This window comes from Salmo trutta, chromosome 40 (assembly GCF_901001165.1).
Source record: "Salmo trutta chromosome 40, fSalTru1.1, whole genome shotgun sequence".
In the NCBI taxonomy this organism is placed as follows: domain Eukaryota; kingdom Metazoa; phylum Chordata; class Actinopteri; order Salmoniformes; family Salmonidae; genus Salmo; species Salmo trutta.
The window spans coordinates 6685324-6698540 of NC_042996.1; the positions used below are offsets into that span (position 1 = coordinate 6685324).

General features: G+C 43.6%; 1 protein-coding gene across 1 annotated transcript; it reads left to right on the top strand.

Annotated features, from left to right (window-relative positions):
• The first annotated feature begins 4526 nt into the window (after positions 1 to 4526).
• Positions 4527 to 12894, top strand: LOC115180039 (protein BTG1). Its single transcript, XM_029741929.1, has 2 exons — positions 4527 to 4981; positions 8895 to 12894. Exons 1-2 carry the CDS (start codon positions 4837 to 4839, stop codon positions 9272 to 9274), a joined length of 525 nt encoding a protein of 174 aa, XP_029597789.1. The 5' UTR covers positions 4527 to 4836; the 3' UTR covers positions 9275 to 12894.
• Positions 12895 to 13217: the final 323 nt, after the last annotated feature.

The following is a 13217-nucleotide window of genomic DNA, read 5'->3' on the forward strand; positions in this document are numbered from 1 at the left end:
AAAATATCAATCGCCAGGGAAACCATAGATTTTTACTTTGAGCAAATCTAAGTGATATTCGACTCATCAGGCTTCGAAATGGAAATTCAAACTCTTGCGGTAGTTCAACGGCAAATCTCGTCCGTAGCTGTACTCCATGTTGTACTAGTCACAACCACTGGATGCAACTAAGTTGCAGATGAGTTGCTTATTAGTGCAGGGGGATTCAATCAAGAAGAAACCCATTTGCAAGCAACCAATGTTGTGTCCAAGTTGCTTCGTGTAACTCCAGCCTAACTAAGACTTCATTCACCCTACAACACCTAACCACCACAACACACACTCAAAAGTAGACACACACATACATGCTAAAACCCAGATACTGGACACATTGATCTACATATGTGCATTGACACATATACACAGCTTATACTTGTATAGAATGTACTGTTCATAGAATTGGGCACATGTGGTGTACCTGTTTACAAGCAAACATCTGCCCCATGGATGAACCGCAAAACAGACTGATACTGTAATTGAAGAGATTTCAGCCCACACTTTGGAATGAACTAACATGGCCACAGCATCCTGCTTGATGAAGGGTAGCACCCCCGCACCACTTTAAACAGCTACGTCTGGGGCCCTTGTTTTATTACAAAGAAAGACAAAAACAGGGTCAAGTATCTCTCGTCATCTAGGATGTATCCCAAATGGCACCTATTCCCTATTTAGTGCACTGCTTTTGACCAGGGCCCAAAGTACTACACTATGTAAGGAATAGGGGGCCATTTGGGACACAGCACTACTTTAGTAAGTTCTCCCTGAATCCAGTGTCTTGGAGTATGACTTTATAGCATTATGATGTATTACATGAATTATTATTATTAAAAGTAGTCTACAGTGGCAGGTAGCCTAGTGGTTAGAGTGGTTAGAGCATTGGGCCAGTAACCCCCAAGCTGACAAGGTAAAAATCTGTCGTTCTGCCCCTGAACAAGGCCGTTAACCCACTGTTCCCCGATAGGCCGTCATTGTAAATAAGAATTTGTTCTTAACTGACTCCCAATCATCTAACCAGGGTCTGTAGTGATGCCTCTACCACTGAGATGCTGTGCCACTCTGGGGCCCAAATAGCTGGCCCCACTAGGCTTCAAACGTCCCTCTATTAATATACAGCCAGGCAGGAAGACACACACATACAAACAGGGGGTTAAATGTAGTGGGATACATATGGATTAACATAGACGTATGCACGTAGATAGGCCTATACATGCATGATATGATTCAAGCACAAATACCTGACTGGAATAACAAGGTACTGAGTCAGTAAACTAAGACTACTAGGCGTTACAGGGATAGAGACATTCATGCCAATAAATATGGAGACTTAGCTAAGTATTTATGGATCGGTTATTATACATTACGATGGAAGTCAGCCTTGTACCTTTGAGAATAACAACACACGGAGCCTGTCGTCTCTAGGCCTTTGTTTTGGCCCTCATATTTTCACTTTATCTTTGAAAAAAGACTACTGATACTGCAAATACATGTAGCTGTGAATATAAACAAATCGTGACCAAATACAGAAGTACTGTAAAAACCTAAACTTACTCTCTAAACTTTCTTTCAACATAGACGTGTGTGTGTGTGTGTGTGTGTGTGTGTGTGTGTGTGTGTGTGTGCGTGTGTGTGCAATTTAAAGCCACACAACAAAATAGTCCTATTCCATTCCATTCCCAGAACCACCTCCTGCAGTCAAAGCAAAGCTCCACTGAGCTCGGGGAGAAGACATGGGAGTCGTGGAAAGTTAGTGGTTTGCGGGGATGAGTTACTTCCCTGTATATCTGTAGGTCTGGATCAAAAAGGGGGAGGAGCGTGGAAAGTTCCCCAGCAGTTTTGTTTTCTGTCTTCCATTAACCCTGTCTGTGCCACACCCAAACACTTTACTCTCACGTGAACCAGCGAGTATCATTTTCCATAAACTAGGCCAGGCCTGTGTGGTTGTTATTTTAACCCAGACTTTGAAGATGTCTGTTGTCTGATTGTTGACAGGTTGACTTGTTACTCTACGTCTGAAGTAGTACATGATTAGGGAGCTCTGCCTAATGTTAGGAAAACATGTAGAAATCCTATTTTCTTTTCAGAGCAAAGGGGATATAGACTACAGTAGTCACAAAGCTGTCAGATACCTGTTCAAACCCGCAGAAGCACAGCAATCAATGTTTCCACAACGTTTAGGCAACATAGTGAAATCAGGCTGTTGTGGGTATGAGAATGTATAAGGGCTCTCTCTTCTCTCTGGGTCTGCCCTTGTTGACCAGACACTGTTGGTTTAGCTTTGCAGTGACCCATAGCCGTGTGTATGTGTTTGCGTGTGTGGTTTTTTTTGTGAGTGTGTGTGCTCACAACTGTGTGTGTATCCATGGCCTCTCAGTCAGCACTGTGAGTCAGTGTGTTTGTGGAAAACACACACACACACACACACACACACACACTCCAGTGGGCATCCAGGTCTCTCTACTCACTCTCTCTCTCTCCGCTTGATCCTGAGCTGACATTCTTCCTCTACACTCTTCATGTGTGGTTCAAGATAAACGGCCCCATTCATTGGGTTTGACTGTAGGCAGGCAAAGCATTAGGGCAGGATACCCCACCCTAGTCTGGCAACATCTGGCAACACATTCCTGCCTCCGCCGGTGGCTGGCTACTAGGGCTGGGAATTGCCAGGGACCTCACGATACGATATTATCACCATACTTAGATGCCAAACATATTTCCACTATATGTCCGTGTAACGTTCGTCAAAAGGAGTCGACCAAGGTGCAGCGTGGAATATGTTCATCTTGTGATTAATTTACTCAGAACACAATAAAAAGTAATGAACAAAGAAAATACGACCGCCACGTTCTGTAGGCACACAAAGCAATACAAAAATATGATCCCACAACTACAGGTGGGGAAAGGCTGCCTAAGTATGATTCCCAATCAGAGACAACGATAGACAGCTGCCTCTGATTAGGAACCATACTCGGCTCAAAACAAAGAAATAGACATCATAGAATGCCCACCCCACACCCTCACCTAACCACATAGAGAAACAAACCGAGAGAGCATGAGAACATTACTTTTGATCAGTCATGGAAAACATGTTGGCTCCCTATTTTTTTTTTTAAGATGGAGAACAAGCTATAGGATGAAAAACACCAGAGTTTTGGTGCTGGTACAGCAGGCTAGCGCTAGCTAACGTTACCTAGCTAAATCAATTCTATACTTGGAGTCAAATATCAATATAATATCGTGCAAAAATAATATTGTGATATGTAACGGTATAGACCCCCCCATCATTTCTGGCTGCACCTAAGGATTGTATAAACATGACAGTATGCCACCTGACATTTTCTCTCACTCCTTGACTCCCATCTCCCATCTCCCAATCTTCATTGTCTCTCTTTTAGTTTCTTTATCTCAGCGGGAAAGTCAGGGGAATTCCTCAGCTCTGGGTATCCATTAACATTGTCTCTCACCCTGTTCCAGCCTTCTTTCGCTTAACGTCTCTGTCCCTCGCTCCCTGTTTCTATATGTGTCTTTTCCCCCATGTGGTGTGAGAAGCAATTTCTCACTCTTTTCCTCTGTAATGAATAAAGACTGGTCATTGTGTGAATGATGTCGTTCTCTGAAATGAATTGTGGCACCGTAAGCCATTTAGTGAGTAATACTTGTAAAGAGTTCCATCTTTCTTTTTATCAAGAAGAATTTACCTAAAGGGTGTTGGCCTACTCCCAGTAATAATTGTACATCAATGTTTGTGTAATTTATGTACCTAATTTACAGGCAGTGAAAATGTAGAATACCCAAAGTCATACACAAACGTTAGTGTATGTCAAACTCAGAAAAGTGTGTATTGCTGATGCATCCTGTATGAGGGAATCCCCATTGACTGACCACCAGTGGAGCCTGTCCTCCTATAGCTCCTTTCACCAACCCCCACTGGCACAGAAACCCAAAGCCAGAGTTTAGTGCTGTAAAAGCAGAACCACAAGGGGAGGGAGAATCAACCTGTTTGAAATAGGTCATTTTGTGTCTGACTCTTCAATCATTTGTGTGTGTGTATTAGGGAATTACTGGACGTGATTATGGTAAACCCCTATACTACAGACACTAGTTTCAAACAATGGCCTGCAAGAGCAACTATGACAACAACATGTACAGCATGCCTTGGTACCAACAATCATGAGCATAACTGTATCCAAAATGGTTTGCTTAATTACGCACTAATACACATTGAACCTAACCATAATTATTCTGTCCGTTTTATGAAATAACTGAAAACCCAGTGCAAGATGTTGTTGTTTTCGATGGGAGCACAATATAAGGGGTTAATTTTCATGCTTGTATTTTGCTCTCACGTGGTCTGTTTATTTTCAGAGTGTTGAGGCGAACAGTCCACTCCTCCTATGGGCTCGTCAGCCTGTCGAGCGGACGGGATTGGCGAGCCTTCGTTGTTGTAGCTGCGCGCTGTCGCTTTCTTCGGACGGCGGGGGCGGTATAAAACCCATTTCCTCCAACACATTCGTTCACTCTGGTGGAGTAAAGTGACATTAAAAGGGTGCCTCAACGTGGCATCCTAGAGAGAGACCCCTCTATTTACCAACAGCCGTCACCACACTGTACCGTCCTGGCACACGTAGTACCCTCCGAAACGTCCCTACCTCGACTAATAAATGACCAGCATAGGCGCCAGAGAAATAAAACAAGTGAAAGACACGGATCATTATCCGAACGTGGAGAGAAAAACAACGAATCATTTTCGGAATCTTATGTAGGAAAAGCGCACGAATCGTCGTCGCAGTTGCCTTCTCAATGCATACCCTTTGTGCTCGGGGAACGATGAAACCAGAGATCAGCGCCGCGGTCGGGTTTCTGTCGAGATTTCTGCGGATAAAAGGACACGTAAATGACAGACAGCTTCAATCATTCAGCGCAAGTTTACAGGATATCTTGTCAGGTAAGACATGTGTTTCTCGTTTTGTCCTACGTTTCCAAGGCTACTTTAGATTATGACCTCTGTTGGTGTTGTGTCATTTTGTGTGTTAAGAATAATTTTAACGAATTGTTGTGTTTTAATTCCGAAGGGGATTTTCGCCTCTGTTCACAAAGTAACACAAGCGCCCCTCGATCATTTGCGCACGAGAAAAAGAGACAAAAATAGATGAGGTGAACAACAATCTTCAATCAACAATCTTCAATCGATCGAATCAACCATGTTATATTCAGATACATCGTAGCCTAATTCATGTTTCGAGTTTAGTTACAATGTAATAACGTGAAATAAAGCCGGACTTTATTTGTTCCAACAAGGAAGTGCATCTTTCGCACCAGTACAGTTGGTCGATAAACTCTTAATTAACATAAAGATGGGGAAATCTATACCCAGTGAATTGAATTAGGCTATTGAATTACGTAATGCAGACAAGAAAACGTAGGAGTATATGAATTTGAGCAGGCAAAAATATATATATTGTAACACTTCGATCAGGAAAATAACAGACCCATAGGATTCGGATTATCTTTGTTATTAGAGTATTATAGCCGCCTACATGTTTTACTCGATCCTCTTGAGCGAGCCTCAATCGAATCGAAATTAGAGAACCAAAAGGCAAGTAAAAAATGCAGAATAAATAGCCCGTATAGATTCCCGCCGTTGACGAACATGTATGAGTAAAGAAAAGAAAATATGTTCTAATGTAGACATTCTAGCTAAGTGAATAACGTTAACTCTGTAATAAGGACATATAAATTGATCGACACAGCCACTATACTATGCGTTATTGACAGCCTTTTTTGTTGTTGTACAAACCACTGAAATCATTTTTTATTTATATTTCCTGTTGTAAATATAGACCGTTTTTACAGTCTAAAACTGGCATGCGTCTAAAACAGCAAGTGTCTGTCCCTCTAAACACTGAACACCTACATCATGACCTCAATTTTAACATGTTTTGCAACAGCTGTGTCATCTGCAAAGCCATTCACGTTCAAATTCATATAATTTTAGAGCGTTTTGGATGTGGGCTACACATTTAGCGTATCAGGTTACAGAATTGTTTATTTCTATTCAACAAACTCTTAGTTTACAATGCTATTTTCAACTAAACATTTTCCAAGGAAGTGGCTATGTTTGTGCGGGATTTGCATAGAAAACGAGTGGAAGCTGTAGTCTGAGCATAGCTCTAGGACAGTGCACTGTTTGTAAACAGCCAAAGTTGAAGGCAGACTGAGCAAAATGGCCGCCGTCAGAGGGTAAGTGGGGGGTTGGTAGCGGTGGGGTTGGGGCTGGAAGAGGATATCATCGGGGGAGGAGTGTAGGAAGGACATTATCTAATAAAACAAGTTGCAAAGGGACTTTGAAGTGGCCGTCTTCCTCCTTCAACCCCATTTTTCATTCGTCTTTCCGAGTGAGCATAAACAACTCTGTGAAGCCCCCCCCGCCGCTGCTGAAGTAGGCCAGCCATCTCACTGTTGCTTACAGCTTCATTATCACAGCTTATTGTGTCTGTGTGTTCAATAAACAGGCTTTGTTTGTGTATATGGGGGAGAAGGGGGACTTGCTCTAAATATCCACATTGAAACTGTGCTCATTGTCTAACTGTAGTTAGTTAACCATTTGGACTTCCTGTTTACCAGTGACCCAATCCGAAACTCCCATAATTCGCCCAACCACACCACCACAGACCAGTGGAAATCACCCAACAACGCCCCAAACAAATCCAAATGTGTATTTAATAAAAAGCCTCCATACAATTTATTGCCACATAATATCCTTAGGGCACTTGGCTTTAAAGAAGCACTGGAAAACTACTTTATTTAAAATATATAGTTGAAACTCATCTGTTTTTTTTAGCCTCTCTTCTTCCCCAGTTCCCTGGTTTTAGAATAGGCCCCTCCGCTCTGACCGTTCTCAGCGGCCTCGTTTCTTTTGTGGTGCAAAAGATCAGCCCCATCGTAGCTGCCTGGTGCTTTTTCATGAGTGCCAAGCCCTCCATTAGGGTGCAGTACACAGAGTTCTACTGATAACACAAAGGAGACATTATCTACCAGGGGTGTTGTGCAGGACAGGTGTTCTCCGGGCTCTGGCCTAGTTCAGAGGCTTTTCACAGGCAGACAGGCAGGCAGGCAGCACATTCAGCTTAGCCACTATGCACCACTGGGGTAACTCGATACTGAGGAGTCTAAAGTGGAGAAAACAGGATGATTGGTATCACACGCACACACAGATGCATATTGAACACACATACATACAGTGTATATACAAACACACAAGACACAGTAAATGTGAGTATTGTTAGAGATGTTAGGTTAATTTAGACTTCTGAGGAGCGGTTTTCTAATTTCATTCTTCCCTGTTAGGCTAATATTATACTATGAAAGCAGCAGTCATGCGCGTCTTCTAAAATGAGTTAACGGGGAAGGAATGAGAGCTCTTCTCTTTCTCGTGTTCTCCTTAAAATGAGTAATGTGACCTCTTTTCTCTCTCTCTTCTTCCAACCTATTTTGTCACTTAACGCCCCTTTAAATATACCATACGAATGATATCACAGTGAATCACCAACGGGTATGTGGACACACTCGTCATATTAAAAGGGACGGTGTGGCTTTAAGAGGGGGAGTTCTCCAGCCCAGATTGCTGGCCAGGACTTCACCACCTCAGTGTTGTTGTTCAGCTCCACTCTGTTTGATGGAGGACTTTGTGCTGCTCAGCCAGAAGGGGATTGTGCAATCAAACTTCTCTCTCTCTCTCTCGCTCTCTCTCTCTCTGCTGTGTGTCACGTAGGCTCCGGTTACAGAGCGACAAACGGTTTATTGCTGCTTATCAGCCCCATAAGCAGACTGTTATGGTTTATTACTGCACTACAACAAAGCCTGTCCTTGTCTACAGTCTGTTTTACACACACATACCACACACACACACACACACATTAGTAAGTGGAAAAGTACATTATTGTGCTAAATAGTTGGTCATTATATCATGTAACCCAAATACCAATAGAAATAGTTGATGCTTTATTACATGGTAATAGAAATATCAAATAAAAAAGCAGATAAGATATTCCAATGGAATCATGTATTACCTACAATGGAATAAAAGCTTTATTAAATCAAAAGACAATCTAAAGCAACGCTACTTTTCCATAATCATTATTGGGGGGTGTTTAGTACAGTAAAACTTAAACAATCATTTTCCCTTCCATTTTCAATGGAATCATGTCATTTATTATCTGTAAGTAATCCATGCCACAATCGAAAGATACATCTAAACTAATAACGTTGATAGATTAGTTATGCGTGCTTAGAACATCCTTAACAAGTATTACCTTAGACTCCAACAACTCTATAATTAAATAAAACATGATTATAGTTTGATTTGCGATACAATTACTTAAAATCCAACTATACAGTTATTATCATGCTATTAATCACATTTATGTCCCAATTTATGACCTTATTCAATGTTTATCAAAACACATGCATCCTAATCTCGCATAACACACACACACACACACACACACACACACACACACACACACACTAGGAACTAAGGCTGATCAGGTGCAGACAGCTTTGCACCCCGCTTCTCCCTCAGATAGACGTCTGAAAGTAGCAGAGATTTAGCTTACTGGCTCTCACCTGTAAACACCAGACAGCATCTCTTACATCTCTCCCTCTTTCTTTCTCTCCCTCTCTCTTGTCTCCTCATACAGAACTACACAGGCTCTACTATAGGGTAACCGAAGAACAACAGTTACCCCCTCTGTGCCCTTTTTTGGCAATACAAGCAATACCATGGTAACCTAATAGTGATCCAATGATGATGAAACTCATGGTAACCCGATAATAATCTCCTCTCTCTTTCTCCACAGAGCAATACAAGCACCACTGGTTCCCCGACAGGCCATGCAAGGGCTCGGGCTACCGCTGCATCCGCATCAACCACAAGATGGATCCCCTGGTGGGGCAGGCAGGCCAGCGCATCGGCCTGACCATCAATCAGCTCTACCTGCTGCTGCCTAGTGAGCTCACCCTCTGGGTGGACCCCTTCGAGGTGTCCTACCGCATCGGCGAGGACGGCTCCATCTGCGTGCTCTACGAGTCCCAGCCGGTGGCCCCGGCGCCGTCGGGAGGCAGTGCGGTCACCTCGACCCCCATGGTGGACAGTCACATCAGCTGCAAGGAGGCGGCGGGGATGCTGGGCAGGACCAGCCCTTCCAAAGCCTACAACATGATGACTATGTCCAGCTAAGGGCTGCCACCCGTCACGTCGGGTCGTGGGTTTCGCCCTAGTTGGTCGATGGCGAACCTTTTTAAAGCTAAAAAGAAATGAAATGAAAAAGAGAAAAAAAGGAGAAAAAGCAGAGGATGTGGCCTATCGTCCAGGTGAAACCTTGTGGGTTTGATATTTCTTTTCTCCTTCCTCGCTCCATAGTCTGTTATGTTGTGTTGTGGGATCTACCAGAGGCTTTGTTTTTTTCCCCGCGGAGAGGGCTGTGTGGAGCGTGGAGCTGTTGGGGGCAGCTAAAACAAACCAAGAAACTGAACAGAGAAACAGCGCAGAGAAGGGGCTGCTTTTTGTTTTTGTTTTTTTACACAGGTCTATCAATGTTGACTTTGCACTTTCTTCTCCACGTGGTTACAATGGGTACCATGTCACCACCACCCCCACCACCCTCTCAAAAGCTTCAAGGAACTGCTGTCAAGAACCATACCGTTGAATTTCAGCCTTTTATCTACTTCCTGTTGTTATTGGGTGTACTTCCTGTCTAGGAAGGAAGTTAAGGGGCTGAGGTCCGGACTGTGCCTGTTTCTAGGTCAGTCTCTGAGGAAACGCCCTAAGTAATTTTCTTCTAAATCCCAGTTTTTAGACCATAGGGCATTTTTTTTACCCCCAGAGGCTGCCCCATATACCAGCGTCGAGCTTTAGGAAGCCCCTCCCCCTCCATATGGAAGTGCAGTGGAATGCGCTGTGACACCTGTTGCTAAGGACAGTAGTGTGTCACAGCGCACCCCACCAACACCCCCAACCATGTATGTGTAGCTTTCTGGGGAGGGCTGGGTATCCCCTGGGTCCCCTCCCCTTCGATGAATGTTGGTTTGAAATTCACAATCAAGTTCTCGTTTTGTTTATATCCCTCCATCCCCACCCTGACCTTTGGCCCTCACCAAATTCAAAGTGTAGCATAGGTGGCACTATATTTTCACCGAAATCTGGATCGTTTGTTTTGGTTGTTGTGGCCCTGTCAGAAGAAATGACATTGAATGCACTTTTGACATTTAGATTGTGTGGGATGTGTACTTCTAGAGAAAACCCTCTTCATTCCATTCGCTCCAATGTCGTCTTTCATGAGTTCCCCTCCTTTTCTTTTGTAAATTACTCATAGCTCTTATGTCAGGCTAGACCCCACTCTATAGAATTGGGGAGAGTAACTCTGAAGGTTTTTAAAAGATTTCACACTGTAAGCATTTCATTCAGATCCGTTCAGGTGTTGGTAGGTAGGTGCGGTTTGGTGTCGTGTCAGGTTAGGCGTCTGTTGTCCGTTTGTAAGGCACTTTTCTAGAAAGCCCCCCCCCCCCAATACACACACACATACAGATGGCAATTTGAGACACTTATAGAACTCTGATAGATCTCTCTACAGCTGTCGAGGGGAGCGTGAGTGTAGCCAAAGGGAAGTCTGTACGCCCCTGAATGTTTCTATCCAACTCAATCCCAATGGACTTGTCAGGCTTTCTCATCTGTTTTTGTTAGACTTTATTCTTGTCTTTGTGACTGAAGATGGGTCCAAGGCTTTCAACACCTCCTTTCTTCTGTGTCTCAGTTTGGATGAGGGGTGCGTTGCCAAACGTAGGACTGCAATGTTACACCTATGAGCCATTCTCTGGAGAACCGAGAGAGAACCAGCGTAATGTTAGCCAGCCTGGTTCGAGGTGCTGCTGGACCCTCTCTGGAGGTGTTCCTGTCAGGGCAGACAGACACAAGAAGCCCCTCTGGTGCCACATATCACCCCCAGCCTAGACACCTCCAGCCAGCTAACCAACTAGCCAGCCCCCTCCCCCAATAGCTGTACGGAGATAGCAGTAACACATATCATCTTTCCTCGCCCCAGGGGAGGGAATGGAGGTGGTGCGGGGGCCAGGGCCGGATACTCTCGTCCAGGGCAGCTACAATCCCTCCGGCCCCCTCTAAACTAACCTCCACCCATCCAACCCCCTCTTGGCGGTGGAGAGCAAAGCCAGCACATGCACTCAGCGCACTCCGTCTGCACTGGGAGCCCACATAGAGACAGGCAACAAAGAGGAGTCAAAGGATAGGAAGTGACGGTATACAGTCCAAGTTTCTTTGTTTCTTAGGCTGAGCACTGAAAGAGTTTACATGGGTGCAATAGGACGATGGTGGTGTCAGTCGTCCTATAGCTCACTCCTGGTTGGCCGCGCCGCAGACAGACAGACGTTGTGACAGGCTGTGGGGTTTCGGGGCTTTTAGCCGCTAAGCTGGCCAGGCTGGGCACCAGCCCATCAGACCTACATGTGCTGCTTTAAGCACCCTAAGCACAGAGGATCATGGGCAATGGATCTGTGGTTGTTGATGCACTGCACACCCTATCCTCCCTCATCCACTCCCCTCCTCCTCACTGTCCTCCCTCCATTTCTCCTGGTGCTCGTTCAGCAATCTGTGGAAAAAGCAGTGTCTCCACATGAGCCAGATGGACAGGTCTGAGAGAGTAGCCCAGAGCTTAGTTGTTGTGGTTGAAAACCAGCTTTTTAAAAACCTTGCAGCTCCACTATTGCTTCGATTATGCCAGCTATCGATGTTGTTATGAGATCGGTCTGTGTTTCGGACGTAGCAAGTTGTCCCTCTTTTTGCTAAATGTATTTTAAAGTTACAGAGGTAGCATCTCACCCCCCCTCCCTTTCACCCTAGTCTGATCTATCCCAATTTGAACAGACGTCATTTTTAGACCTACCAAAAAAGGAAACAAAGCCGAAATTGTTTGATCCCCTTCTCAACAGTAACACCACCACCAAAACAATTGGATTTAGTCCACAATATCGGATCTGTAAATGCATCCATTCAGCCTTTGCGCACATAGGTTTCAGAAACGTTGTGAAAAGTGTTTTTGAATAGTCGGAGGTCATAGCACATAAAATGCACTAAATATGTCAAGTTGAAGTTGTGACATTTTTGAGACGCGAGGAGTCTCTTCTGGAATGTATTACCAAACTCAGGCCTCGGACATTCAATAAAATACCCTTCTGGAAAAGTTGTGCATGTTAAGACGTGAAACGGGAAGGGAATAGTCGTCAATGATTCATCAATGATTTTTGAATTATTGCCACTTTCACATTTAGGGTGTTTTATATATTCTAGAATCTATTGCAGTTGTACGACATATGGTAGAATACATACAGAACATTACACAATGGGAAGTGCCAATAATTTGTTTTGAGGTGTTTAGATGTATTTCTTTTGCATTTCATAGTTTTAACACGGTTAACTATGTTCGTAAGTGAAGCCATTTGTGATGGGAGTGTTGGCAAGGACCAATCTGTTTTGGTAAAATAAATATCAGTCTCCACGCCCTGTACTGATAGACTTATCCTTTGTTTTTTTTAAACTTACAAAACAAGAAAAACGTTTAAAAAATCTGAGCGTACCCAAGAAGAAAAGCTGTCTACTTTGTGATTTCTCATGTCAGTACATCTTTATTGTGTTCATTTTCTTTTCCTTGGGTATGTTGTGATGAACTGCTGTAAATTTGTACAGTTCATGTAAATTGATTGTGCGAAAGTTGTACAGATTTCTATATTTTGGAAGAAAAGTTTTTTTTTTCTCTGTAATAAAATATTTCCTATCTTGGCAACATATTCCCCGTGATGCTAGTCTTTCTTTTTACGGGGAATGAGAATCCATAGATGATCGGGAGTCAATATCCAAACAAAATGAATAGCGTAGTCTTCTGTCAAAATGGCCTACTGAAATCTATTAAGATACAACAGAATATGAAACGAAGGCCATTAAAAACCCGAAGCCTTTTACTGTTATTTGTTAGGCTGTTATTTTGAATGTAGAGAAGGGTTCTGTTTCATATCATCTCTTACTGTACACCACAGGCTGCAGAGGGGACGATGGCTCATAACACCGGCCGGAGTGCATGCAATGGCATCAAACAACTGGAAACCACGTGTTT